General features: G+C 42.3%; 1 protein-coding gene across 4 annotated transcripts in view; it reads right to left on the bottom strand.

The window, feature by feature from the left end:
* Positions 1–16,258, bottom strand: part of phkb (phosphorylase kinase, beta) — an 89,935-nt gene that overhangs the window by 56,645 nt on the left and 17,032 nt on the right. For all 4 annotated transcript variants that reach the window (XM_053616773.1, XM_053616772.1, XM_053616771.1 and 1 more), the window contains 2 exons: positions 4,780–4,887; positions 2,468–2,548 (listed from right to left, as the gene is read on the bottom strand). In XM_053616773.1, coding sequence (XP_053472748.1) covers positions 2,468–2,548; positions 4,780–4,887 — 189 coding nt within the window. The remainder of the gene's footprint in view (positions 1–2,467; positions 2,549–4,779; positions 4,888–16,258) is intronic.

The following is a 16,258-nucleotide window of genomic DNA, read 5'->3' as shown; positions in this document are numbered from 1 at the left end:
AGTTTTTGGTAAGGAGATGTTTATTTTAAAGTTTATGGAAGGAGTCTCCAGTTTCAGAGGTTAAAGCTTTAACTTGAGGAGGAGTAAAACGTGATAACGTGAAAACAAGAACTGGCAAATATAACTGGATAAAACGTGCGAATGTATCGATCTTTAATGGATTAAAATGTCATTATTGATCAATTGCTGAGGTATAAGAGGAGTAAAACACTTCGGGACATGATGGTATAGAAAAGTAAACAATATCAGGGAGGTAACATGCAGAATGCAGCTTACTGTGCCTGAACACAGGTGTAAAGGGACCAGTACATCAGGCACTGTGTGGTAGTTTCAGTTTACTGCAATGAGAACCTGTGTTACTTTGCTGATGAAATATAAATAGCTGTACAGTCAAGGCACGCGCACACACACACACACACACACACACACAGACACACACACACACACACACACACACAGACAGAGTACAGTTAAACTGTGGAATCCTTGACTAAGAGCCGAGGGTTTTATAATGAGTTTTACAAAAAGAGCTGAAACTCCTGCGCAGGAGCGACTGGCTAACTCTCCCAACTCCCCATCTCTCATTAGCTCTGCTGTCCATTAATAAAAGGAAGAACTGTCTCACTGATTTCACATCTCTGCTTTTTAAATCGTATTACGCTGCCCGGTGGGCACTGTTTAAACACGCCAATTAAAACCCCGCGCCGCAAATTGAACAAAAATCCCATTAAAGCTCTTCTGGCAATCTGTTTGGAAGAGTTAGGAAGAGAGATAACGAGAGAGAGAGAGAGAGAGAGAGAGAGACAGGGACAGAGAGACAGACAGACAGAGAGTGACAGACAGACAGGGACAGAGAGAGAGACAGACAGAGATGCAGAGAGAGAGACAGACAGAAAGAGAGAGCGAGACAGACAGACAGAGAGCAAGACAGAGAGCAAGACAGAGAGAGAGACAGAGAGAGAGACAGACAGACAGACAGATAGACAGAGCAAGAGACAGACAGACAGGGACAGAGAGAGACAGAAAGAGATACAGAGAGTGAGAGACAGACAGAGAGGCAGACAGAGAGAGACAGAAACAGACAGACAGACAGACAGAAAGAGATACAGAGAGTGAGAGACAGACAGACAGGCAGAGAGGCAGACAGAGAGAGACAGACAAATACACAGAGAGAGAGAAACAGAGCGAGCGAGTGAGAGCGAGAGAGAGACAGACAGACAGAGAGAGAGACAGACAAATACAGAGAGAGAGACAGACAGAGAGACAGACAGTGACAGAGAGTGAGAGACAGGCAGACTGGGAGAGAGAGAGAGACAGACAAATACAGAGAGAGAGACAGAGAGAGAGAGAGAGCGAGAGAGAGAGAGAGAGACAGACAAATACAGAGAGAGAGAGACAGAGAGAGAGAGAGCGAGAGAGAGAGAGAGAGAGAGAGCGAGAGAGAGCGAGAGAGACAGACGAATACAGAGAGAGAGAGAGAGAGAGAGAGCGAGAGAGAGAGAGAGCGAGAGAGAGAGCCTCTCATTTTGAAGAGAACTTTTATGTATCCGCTGGAGTTAATAATTATTTCCCGGACGCTGTTTTCACACGCCGCGGCGCGCGGAGTAAATCTCCCCATTTAAGGTGCGAATGAAAAATGGGGTGAATGAATTTGGGTGATTTTTTACGGCGGGGCAGAGGGGAAAACCGGAGAGAGATTAAACAGCCATTACAGCTGAACTCACTGACGCGTCCTCCTTCAGCACCGGCGCTCCAACACGCGCTACAGACGAAACCCCAAACCCCGGGGAGGAGAACCTTCACTCCAGAGCCAGAGAACGACAGAAACACACACACACCCACATGCTGAACTTCCTGCTGGTGTTCCTTCGCTTCCTCCACAGACGCGCGACGGAACTACAGAACGAGGTGTAACTAGAAACGGATAAAAAGTGCGACGTGTCATTCTAATAGATATAAGTTGTAATAATCGGAAAGTGTATAGAAACGTTGAGGTATTGGAAGGAGCGCGTTAATATAAAGCCCTGCGCTACTGTCAGAGCTGCTGTTACAGGAAATCCCTTCTGACCAATCAGAACGGAGAACGCGACGGCGCTGTGGGCTGTACTGGATGAACGGTAGATCTGTAAAGCGTTCTTTAATAACAGTGGTGTGGGTTTATTTTCTGATGAAACAGCTGCTTGATCTCTGGGTAAGAAGCAGAGAGGCGACGAAGCGAGACGTTCTGGCAGCAAGTCAAGTTTCTCTGGCATCGCTCGTCTCCCTGCTGACATTTCGTCACCGACGTTACAACACCTAACAAAGTGCGTCGGAGCGTGTTAGCGCCTGGGTCTATGCCACTACACACACACACACACACACACACACACACACACACACACACACACACACACACAGAGAGCGGATTGGTTCAGTGTGAGGGGGTAACATCGCTCGGTTCTGCCGTGCTCTGTGTTCTGTGCCGCACCTCGTCAGTGTTGTAGATGATCTGCAGACCAGAGCAAATCATCTCCACCAGGTAGAGCAGGAAGAGAGACACCGCGTCGATCTGGAGAGAGAGAGAGAGAGAGAGAGAGAGAGAGAGCGAGAGAGAGAGAGAGAGAGCAGGATGCATTTATATTGGCACCCAGTGACCACAATTAAGACATATATTAAAACAAAGAAAAAAAAACCTCTCGTATGACGTTCCTTTCTTTCTTGTAGCGAACGAAAGGAACTGATGAAAACAGAAAAACCTGTTCGTTTCTTTCTTCAGTTACTTGGTTTCAGTAGATTCTTTAATCACTTTATTTTCTCTTTCATTAGTTTCTTTCTTTCGTTATATAATTAGTATCTTTCTTTTTCGGTTTGCAGAGTTCATTTCCTTTTTTAATTCGTTTCTTTCTTTCTTTGATTCTATAGTTAATAGATTATATTATATTATCTAATAATATACTTATTAGATATAGTTAATGTCCTTCTTCCTTCTTTTCTTTCGACGGTTTCTTTTTTCGCTGAGATAACTCCATTTCATTTTTTAAAAAAAAATAAGTAATTTTTTGTTTGTTTCTTTCTTTTAATTGTTACTTTGTTACTCCTTTTTAGCCGCTTTCTTTTCTCCTGTATTCAGTCTTTCTTTCCGTTTCTTTCATTTTCTTTCTTCCGTTATATAGTCAGTCGTTCTTCCTTCTTTTCTTTCGACAGTTTCTTTTTTCGTTTCGTTTGTTTACTTCGTTTCTTTTTTTTAAGTGGTTACTTTTTTGCTCGTTTTTTTTTTCCTCCTTTCCTTTAACAGTGACTTTATTTTTCTTTTCTTTTTAGTTGCTTTCATTAGTTTTCTTTCTTTCTGTACACAGTCAACGTCTTTCTCTAATTAAGTTACTCTTTTCTCTCTTTCCTTCAACAGTTACTTAATTTCTCTTACAGATAGCTGCCTTCTTTTCTTTCTTTATTTAGTCGCTTTCTTTTTTTTTTTCCTCGTCTCCTTTCTTTCTTTTTATTTAGTTTATTTTGTTCCTTTTTTACTTTTCGTTTGTTAGTTCCTTCCTTCCTGAGGAGACGTCGGAGCGGTGCGGCAGCACAGCTGGAAAAGCTACAGAAGAATCAAACCGTGGTGATTTAAAAACAGTTTAAAAACGTCGACTCACAAACACGACCTTTCGCTGATAGATATCAGAACAAGCGTTTTTGTTTTCGTTTGAAAACGTGTCACGGCGTGAACGGCTCTATCCGTACGAACAGGCGTTAAAGGTTAAGTTAAAGGTTACGGCTTTATGGAAACCGAACGGACTCCAGCTCGACGCGTTCGGGTCGTTCAGGTTCTTTTTAACCTTAATGTGGAAAGCTGGAGCAAAAGATGAGGTCTGAGATCCGACTATAAATCCAGTGAAGAAATGAAGTTCACACGCTCCACTGAAATGTAATGGTGTAAGACTATTACGCTTTAATCATACTCTGATGAAATACCGTTCCACTGAAATAAAACGTCACCGTTAGAACAAAACACACGCGCGGGTCATTTCCATCTCTGGACTTTCAGGAGCAAACATGGACGATTTCTCAGCCTGAAGTTCAAGCAATGAGGGGAAAAAAAAAAAAAAGTGTTTGATAATTACGGATTTTAATATCTGACTTTTTTTTTTTTTTTTAAACACAACCAAATGAGCATCAGCAGAAGATTTAATATGCGGTTATGGCCTTTACTGCAGCTTTATTATTTCTAAGAGCATCCAGCAGCACAATTGTTTCGGCGCGGTTATTTAGATGTAATAAGGTTACGGCTCACAGCGGAGCTCTTCAGATCGTCCTCTTCTGGCTTTCTTTATATTGTATTTTTTTTTTTTTTACAAAGAAACACACACCCTGTGCTGTTCATATTCACGTAGATTATTAAATATTCACCATACTATGTGTGAAAATGAAAATCACATCGGCGTGGTTCTGGACGTCCGGGTCCGGGTTCTGGACGTCCTTCAAGCTCTCGACGTCTCTCGACGTCTCTCGACACCTGACCTTGGTAACGTGTAAAAAACTCCGGGCCGATCCGTAATGAAGACGGGTTTTCCCCCGGTTCACCCAGGCCTCGAGCTAATCTAGAACACGTGCTGAGACGGAGGGTCTCGAGGTGAGGTATCACCATCGCACTCGTGCTGTGACCTTTCCTCTAATCGCTCTCTGTGTGAACGCTCGGGGCAAAGCCACGCTCCGGGTGTAAAGGAGGAGGTAGTCGAGGGTGTGATGGATGTAAGGGTGTGAGTGACGGGTGCGGAGAGGAGAGAGGACGAGGGAGAGAGCGAGTACCTGCAGGTGACTGTACTGTTTATAAGAGTAAATCTCATCTCCTGTATGAACGTTGAACACGGAGTGGAGACACGTGTACGGGCTGGGGTCCTGCTTAAACTTCTCCACCTGAGAGAGAGACAGAGAGAGAGAGAGAGAGAGAGAGAGAGACAGAGAGAGAGAGAGAGAGAGAGAGAGAGAGACAGAGAGAGAGAGAGAGAGAGAGAGCGACAGAGAGAGAGAGAGAGAGACAGAGAGCAACAGAAAGAGAGAGAGAGACAGAGAGAGAGAGAGAGAGCGAGAGTGACAGAAAGAGAGAGAGAGCGAGAGACAGAGAGAGAGCGACAGAAAGAGAGAGACAGAGAGACAGAGACAGAAAGAGAGAGAGAGACAGAGAGAGAGAGCAACAGAAAGAGAGAGAGAGAGAGAGAGAGCAACAGAAAGAGAGAGAGAGAGAGACAGAGAGAGAGAGAGAGAGAGAGACAGAAAGAGAGAGAGACAGAGAGAGGGAGAGAGAGAGAGAGAGCAACAGAAAGAGAGAGAGAGAGACAGAGAGAGACATAGAGAGAGAGAGAGACAGAGAGAGAGAGCAACAGAAAGAGAGAGCGAGAGACGCGCACACACACACAGAAAGAGAGAAAGAAAGAGAGGGAGAGAGAGACAGAGAGACAGAGAGAGAGAGCAACAGAGAGAGAGAGAGACGCACACACACACAGAAAGAGAGAAAGAAAGAGAGGGAGAGAGAGACAGAGAGAGAGAGAGAGACAGAGAGAGAGAGAGAGCAACAGAAAGAGAGAGAGAGAGAGACACACACACAGAAAGAGAGAAAGAAAGAGAGGGAGAGAGGGAAAGAGAGGGAGAGAGAAAGAGAGGGAGAGAGAGTCAGTTATTCCAACAAACCTGCATCTCACTGCTTCATGATTTAATAGTAAATGAATGTAAGCTAAGAGCTCGTGTTCTCACACATCACAGTCATCCCAAACTCATCCGTCCCACCGTCCTGTACATGTCTTCTTCCCAAATGCATCATCACCATCATACCGAACACATCAACATCACCATCATCATCATCCCAAAGACATCATCATCACCACCACCATCATCATCCCAAACACATCATCACCACCATCATCATCATCATCATCATCATCATCATCATCCCAAACACATCAACATCACCATCATCATCATCATCATCATCCCAAACACATCATCACCATCATCATCCCAAACACATCATCATCATCACCATCATCACCATCATCATCCCAAACACATCATCATCATCACCATCATCATCATCACCATCATCATCCCAAACACATCATCACCACCATCATCATCATCATCATCATCACCATCATCATCATCACCATCATCACCATCATCATCACCATCATCATCATCACCATCATCATCCCAAACACATCATCACCACCATCATCATCATCATCATCATCACCATCATCATCATCCCAAACACATCAACATCACCATCATCATCATCATCATCATCCCAAACACATCATCATCACCATCATCATCCCAAACACATCATCATCATCACCATCATCACCATCATCATCCCAAACACATCATCATCATCACCATCATCATCATCCCAAACACATCATCATCATCACCATCATCACCATCATCATCCCAAACACATCATCATCATCACCATCATCATCATCACCATCATCATCCCAAACACATCAACATCATCATCATCACCATCATCATCCCAAACACATCATCATCACCATCATCACCATCATCATCCCAAACACATCATCATCATCATCATCATCCCAAACACATCATCATCATCACCATCATCATCCCAAACACATCATCATCATCACCATCATCATCCCAAACACATCATCATCATCACCATCATCATCATCATCACCATCATCATCATCCCAAACACATCAACATCACCATCATCATCATCATCACCATCATCATCATCCCAAACACATCAACATCACCATCATCATCATCACCATCATCATCCCAAACACATCATCATCATCACCATCATCATCACCATCATCATCATCCCAAACACATCAACATCACCATCATCATCACCATCATCATCCCAAACACATCATCATCACCATCATCATCCCAAACACATCATCATCATCATCATCCCGAACACATCATCATCACCATCATCATCCCAAACACATCATCATCACCATCATCATCCCAAACACATCATCATCATCATCATCCCAAACACATCATCATCATCATCATCATCCCAAACACATCATCATCATCATCATCATCATCATCACCATCATCCCAAACACATCATCATCCCAAACACATCATCATCCCAAACACATCATCACCATCATCATCCCAAACACATCATCATCATCACCATCATCATCACCATCATCATCCCAAACACATCATCATCATCATCATCCCAAACACATCATCATCACCATCATCATCACCATCCCAAACACATCATCATCATCACCATGATCACCATCATCATCCCAAACACATCATCATCATCATCATCATCATCATCACCATCATCCCAAACACATCATCATCCCAAACACATCATCATCCCAAACACATCATCACCATCATCATCCCAAACACATCATCATCATCACCATCATCATCACCATCATCATCCCAAACACATCATCATCATCATCATCCCAAACACATCATCATCACCATCATCATCACCATCCCAAACACATCATCATCATCACCATGATCACCATCATCATCATCCCAAACACATCATCACCATCACCATCATCATCCCAAACACATCATCACCATCATCATCCCAAACACATCATCATCACCATCATCATCCCAAACACATCATCATCATCATCCCAAACACATCATCATCATCATCCCAAACACATCATCATCACCATCACCACCATCACCATCCCAAACACATCATCATCACCATCATCATCATCATCACCATCCCAAACACATCATCATCACCATCATCATCATCACCATCATCATCCCAAACACATCATCATCACCATCATCATCACCATCATCATCACCATCATCATCCCAAACACATCATCATCATCATCATCCCAAACACATCATCATCATCATCATCATCCCAAACACATCATCATCATCATCATCACCATCATCCCAAACACATCATCATCCCAAACACATCATCATCCCAAACACATCATCATCATCACCATCATCATCACCAACATCATCCCAAACACATCATCATCATCATCATCATCCCAAACACATCATCATCACCATCATCATCACCATCATCATCATCCCAAACACATCATCATCATCACCATGATCATCACCATCATCATCCCAAACACATCACCATCATCATCCCAAACACATCATCATCACCATCATCATCACCATCATCATCCCAAACACATCATCATCATCACCATCATCCCAAACACATCACCATCATCATCCCAAACACATCATCATCATCATCATCACCATCATCATCCCAAACACATCATCATCATCATCCCAAACACATCATCACCATCATCATCACCATCATCATCCCAAACACATCATCATCATCATCATCACCATCATCATCCCAAACACATCATCATCATCACCATCATCATCACCATCATCATCCCAAACACATCACCATCACCATCATCATCCCAAACACATCATCACCATCATCACCATCATCCCAAACACATCATCACCATCATAATCCCAAACACATCATCATCATCACCATCATCATCCCAAACACATCATCACCATCATCACCATCATCCCAAACACATCATCACCATCATCATCCCAAACACATCATCATCATCACCATCATCATCCCAAACACATCATCACCATCATCACCATCATCCCAAACACATCATCACCATCATCATCCCAAACACATCACCATCATCACCATCATCCCAAACACATCATCACCATCATAATCCCAAACACATCATCACCATCACCATCATCATCCCAAACACATCATCATCACCATCATCATCATCCCAAACACATCATCATCATCACCATCATCATCACCATCATCCCAAACACATCATCACCATCATCATCCCAAACACATCATCACCATCATCACCATCATCCCAAACACATCATCACCATCATAATCCCAAACACATCATCACCATCACCATCATCATCCCAAACACATCATCATCACCATCATCATCATCCCAAACACATCATCATCACCATCATCATCATCCCAAACACATCATCATCATCACCATCATCATCCCAAACACATCATCACCATCATCATCCCAAACACATCATCATCATCACCATCATCATCCCAAACACATCATCATCATCATCATCACCATCATCATCCCAAACACATCATCATCATCACCATCATCATCCCAAACACATCATCATCATCATCACCATCATCATCCCAAACACATCATCATCATCACCATCATCATCCCAAACACATCATCATCATCACCATCATCATCCCAAACACATCATCACCATCACCATCATCACCATCACATCATCACCATCATCATCCCAAACACATCATCATCATCATCATCACCACCATCACCATCATCATCATCCCAAACACATCATCATCATCATCACCATCATCATCCCAAACACATCATCATCATCACCATCATCATCCCAAACACATCATCACCATCATCACAATCATCATCATCCCAAACACATCATCACCATCATCACCATCATCATCATCCCAAACACATCATCATCATCACCATCATCATCATCCCAAACACATCATCACCATCATCACCATCATCATCCCAAACACATCATCATCACCATCATCATCCCAAACACATCATCACCATCACCATCATCACCATCACATCATCACCATCATCATCCCAAACACATCATCATCATCACCATCATCATCATCCCAAACACATCATCATCATCATCCCAAACACATCATCACCATCATCATCACCATCAATATCCCAAACACATCGTCATCATCACAATCATCATCCCAAACACATCATCATCATCATCACCATCATCATCCCAAACACATCATCATCATCATCATCATCATCATCCCAAACACATCATCATCATCATCATCATCATCATCCCAAACACATCATCATCATCATCACCATCATCATCCCAAACACATCATCATCATCACCATCATCATCCCAAACACATCATCATCATCACCATCATCATCCCAAACACATCATCACCATCATCATCCCAAACACATCATCATCATCATCACCATCATCATCACCATCATCATCCCAAACACATCATCATCATCATCATCACCATCATCATCCCAAACACATCATCATCATCACCATCATCATCATCCCAAACACATCATCACCATCATCACCATCATCATCCCAAACACATCATCATCATCATCATCATCACCATCATCATCCCAAACACATCATCACCATCATCACCATCACATCATCATCATCATCATCCCAAACACATCATCATCATCATCACCATCATCATCCCAAACACATCATCATCATCACCATCATCATCCCAAACACATCACCATCATCACCATCATCATCATCCCAAACACATCATCACCATCATCACCATCATCATCATCCCAAACACATCATCACCATCATCACCATCATCATCCCAAACACATCATCATCATCACCATCATCATCCCAAACACATCATCACCATCACCATCACATCATCACCATCATCCCAAACACATCATCATCATCATCATCATCACCATCATCATCATCCCAAACACATCAACATCACCATCATCATCACCATCATCATCCCAAACACATCATCATCACCATCATCATCCCAAACACATCATCATCATCATCATCCCGAACACATCATCATCACCATCATCATCCCAAACACATCATCACCATCATCATCCCAAACACATCATCATCATCATCATCCCAAACACATCATCATCATCATCATCATCCCAAACACATCATCATCATCATCATCATCATCATCATCACCATCATCCCAAACACATCATCATCCCAAACACATCATCATCCCAAACACATCATCACCATCATCATCCCAAACACATCATCATCATCACCATCATCATCACCATCATCATCCCAAACACATCATCATCATCATCATCCCAAACACATCATCATCATCATCATCCCAAACACATCATCATCACCATCATCATCACCATCCCAAACACATCATCATCATCACCATGATCATCACCATCATCATCCCAAACACATCATCACCATCACCATCATCATCCCAAACACATCATCACCATCATCATCCCAAACACATCACCATCATCATCACCATCATCATCCCAAACACATCATCATCATCATCCCAAACACATCATCATCATCATCCCAAACACATCATCACCATCATCATCACCATCATCATCCCAAACACATCATCATCACCATCACCACCATCATCATCCCAAACACATCATCATCATCACCATCATCATCACCAACATCATCCCAAACACATCATCATCATCATCATCATCCCAAACACATCATCATCACCATCATCATCACCATCATCATCATCCCAAACACATCATCATCATCACCATGATCATCACCATCATCATCCCAAACACATCATCATCATCACCATCATCATCACCAACATCATCCCAAACACATCATCATCATCATCATCATCCCAAACACATCATCATCACCATCATCATCACCATCATCATCATCCCAAACACATCATCATCATCACCATCATCCCAAACACATCACCATCATCATCCCAAACACATCATCATCATCACCATCATCATCCCAAACACATCATCATCATCATCCCAAACACATCATCACCATCATCATCACCATCATCATCCCAAACACATCATCATCATCATCATCACCACCATCATCATCCCAAACACATCATCATCATCACCATCATCATCACCATCATCATCCCAAACACATCATCACCATCACCATCATCATCCCAAACACATCACCATCATCACCATCATCCCAAACACATCATCACCATCATAATCCCAAACACATCATCATCATCACCATCATCATCCCAAACACATCACCATCACCATCATCATCCCAAACACATCATCATCACCATCATCATCATCCCAAACACATCATCATCATCACCATCATCATCATCCCAAACACATCATCATCATCACCATCATCATCCCAAACACATCATCATCATCACCATCATCACCATCATCATCCCAAACACATCATCATCATCACCATCATCAACACCATCATCATCCCAAACACATCATCATCATCATCACCATCATCATCCCAAACACATCATCATCATCACCATCATCATCCCAAACACATCATCATCATCACCATCATCATCCCAAACACATCATCATCATCACCATCACCATCATCACCATCACATCATCACCATCATCATCCCAAACACATCATCATCATCATCATCACCACCATCACCATCATCATCATCCCAAACACATCATCATCATCATCACCATCATCATCCCAAACACATCATCATCATCACCATCATCATCCCAAACACATCATCACCATCATCATCATCCCAAACACATCATCATCATCACCATCATCATCATCCCAAACACATCATCACCATCATCACCATCATCATCCCAAACACATCATCATCACCATCATCATCCCAAACACATCATCACCATCACCATCATCACCATCACATCATCACCATCATCATCCCAAACACATCACCATCATCATCACCATCACCATCCCAAACACATCATCATCATCATCATCATCATCACCATCATCATCATCCCAAACACATCATCATCATCATCCCAAACACATCATCACCATCATCATCACCATCAATATCCCAAACACATCATCATCATCACAATCATCATCCCAAACACATCATCATCATCATCACCATCATCATCCCAAACACATCATCATCATCATCATCATCATCCCAAACACATCATCATCATCCCAAACACATCATCATCATCACCATCATCATCCCAAACACATCATCATCATCACCATCATCATCCCAAACACATCATCACCATCATCATCCCAAACACATCATCATCATCATCACCATCATCATCACCATCATCATCCCAAACACATCATCATCATCATCATCACCATCATCATCCCAAACACATCATCATCATCACCATCATCATCATCCCAAACACATCATCACCATCATCACCATCATCATCCCAAACACATCATCATCATCATCATCACCATCATCATCCCAAACACATCATCACCATCACCATCATCACCATCACATCATCACCATCATCATCCCAAACACATCATCATCATCATCACCACCATCACCATCATCATCATCCCAAACACATCATCATCATCATCACCATCATCATCCCAAACACATCATCATCATCACCATCATCATCCCAAACACATCATCACCATCATCACCATCATCATCATCCCAAACACATCATCACCATCATCACCATCATCATCATCCCAAACACATCATCACCATCATCACCATCATCATCCCAAACACATCATCATCATCACCATCATCATCCCAAACACATCATCACCATCACCATCACATCACCATCATCCCAAACACATCATCATCATCATCATCATCACCATCATCATCCCAAACACATCATCACCATCACCATCATCATCACCATCACCATCCCAAACACATCATCACCATCATCATCCCAAACACATCATCACCATCATCATCACCATCATCATCCCAAACACATCATCATCATCATCATCATCATCATCCCAAACACATCATCATCATCATCCCAAACACATCATCACCATCATCATCACCATCAATATCCCAAACACATCATCATCATCACCATCATCATCCCAAACACATCATCATCATCATCATCATCATCACCATCATCATCCCAAACACATCATCATCATCATCATCATCCCAAACACATCATCATCATCACCATCATCACCATCACCATCATCATCCCAAACACATCATCATCATCACCATCATCACCATCACCATCATCATCCCAAACACATCATCACCATCACCATCATCACCATCACCATCATCATCCCAAACACATCATCATCATCATCATCACCATCATCATCCCAAACACATCATCATCACCATCATCATCCCAAACACATCATCATCATCATCATCACCATCATCATCCCAAACACATCATCATCATCATCATCATCCCAAACACATCATCATCATCACCATCATCATCCCAAACACATCATCACCATCACCATCATCACCATCACCATCATCATCCCAAACACATCATCATCATCATCATCACCATCATCATCCCAAACACATCATCATCATCACCATCATCATCCCAAACACATCATCATCATCATCATCACCATCATCATCCCAAACACATCATCATCATCACCATCATCATCCCAAACACATCATCATCATCACCATCATCATCCCAAACACATCATCATCATCATCATCACCATCATCATCCCAAACACATCATCACCACCACCATCATCACCATCACCATCATCATCCCAAACACATCATCATCATCATCATCACCATCCCAAACACATCATCACCATCATCATCACCATCATCATCCCAAACACATCATCATCATCACCATCATCATCCCAAACACATCATCATCATCACCATCATCATCACCATCATCATCCCAAACACATCATCATCATCATCATCATCATCCCAAACACATCATCGTCATCATCATCCCAAACACATCGTCATCATCATCACCATCATCATCATCATCATCCCAAACACATCATCATCATCACCATCATCATCATCATCATCATCATCCCAAACACATCATCGTCATCATCATCATCATCCCAAACACATCATCGTCATCATCATCACCACCATCACCATCCCAAACACATCATCATCATCACCATCATCATCATCATCACCACCATCATCATCCCAAACACATCATCGTCATCATCATCACCACCATCACCATCCCAAACACATCATCATCATCACCATCATCATCATCATCATCACCACCATCACCATCCCAAACACATCATCATCATCACCATCATCATCATCATCATCACCACCATCATCATCCCAAACACATCATCATCATCACCATCATCATCATCACCATCATCATCATCCCAAACACATCATCATCATCACCATCATCACCATCATCATCCCAAACACCATTATTGTTAATTTTTGTTTAGGAATCTCTCAGCAGGAATAACACGCCTATTAGCATAAAAAACTGATTTTAGAAAAGCCATGAGGGTTTGATCGCTGTCCTTCAGGAGGAAAGCGGTGCATCATCACCATCATCATCATCATCACCACCATCATCATCCCAAACACATCATCATCATCACCATCATCATCCCAAACACATCATCATCACCATCATCATCATCATCACCACCATCATCATCCCAAACACATCATCATCACCATCATCATCACCATCCCAAACACATCATCATCACCATCATCATCCCAAACACATCATCATCATCATCCCAAACACATCATCATCACCATCATCCCAAACACATCATCACCATCACCATCATCATCCCAAACACATCATCATCACCACCATCATCATCATCCCAAACACATCATCATCATCATCACCACCATCATCATCATCCCAAACACATCATCTTCACCATCATCCAAAAACACATTGCTGTCCTTATCGTAAACACATCTTCATTACAAATCATCCACACACTCCGTCCCCGCCAGTTAAAACACACTGTACAGGACGATACTCATGGATGAGGATTCAGGCGCAGGGTGAACCCTGACACAGCGTCCTGGAGCAGATTAAAGGATAAAAAAAACTCATCAAATATACAATCTGCACGTTTAGTGTTTGACACTCCAAACTTAACAACTTCCACCTGTTTATTCCACTCAGTAAACATCAAAACAAAAACAAAAACAACCTGAACATAATGCTGACCTCATTTCTTTAAAGGGGAATTAAATGGACTGAATGAGTCGAGTGTGAAGTGCAGTAATATCAATGACCTTCATGTGGAGTAAATATAAAACATCCTGACTCGCGTGTGTAGATGTGCTGATGTTGAGGAGAGGAGAGGAGATGTATGATTTATATCTGGATGGACTTGACCACGCAAATTGTCAAGGCAGAGATGTCGGTATCACATGAATAAAGACGGATGATATCGTGTTGGAGAAATAGAATTTGACACTGTGATGTTAACTGGATGAAATCTCCCTCCTGCACCGTCACAGCTGCTTACGCCGCACGTGTATTTATAGCCGACGCGCTCCGACTGGTTAC

The sequence above is a fragment of the Ictalurus furcatus genome, chromosome 27 (assembly GCF_023375685.1).
Source record: "Ictalurus furcatus strain D&B chromosome 27, Billie_1.0, whole genome shotgun sequence".
NCBI lineage: Eukaryota > Metazoa > Chordata > Actinopteri > Siluriformes > Ictaluridae > Ictalurus > Ictalurus furcatus.
The sequence above is the reverse complement of the archived record's forward strand: the minus strand, read 5'-3'. Positions and strand labels throughout refer to the sequence as shown.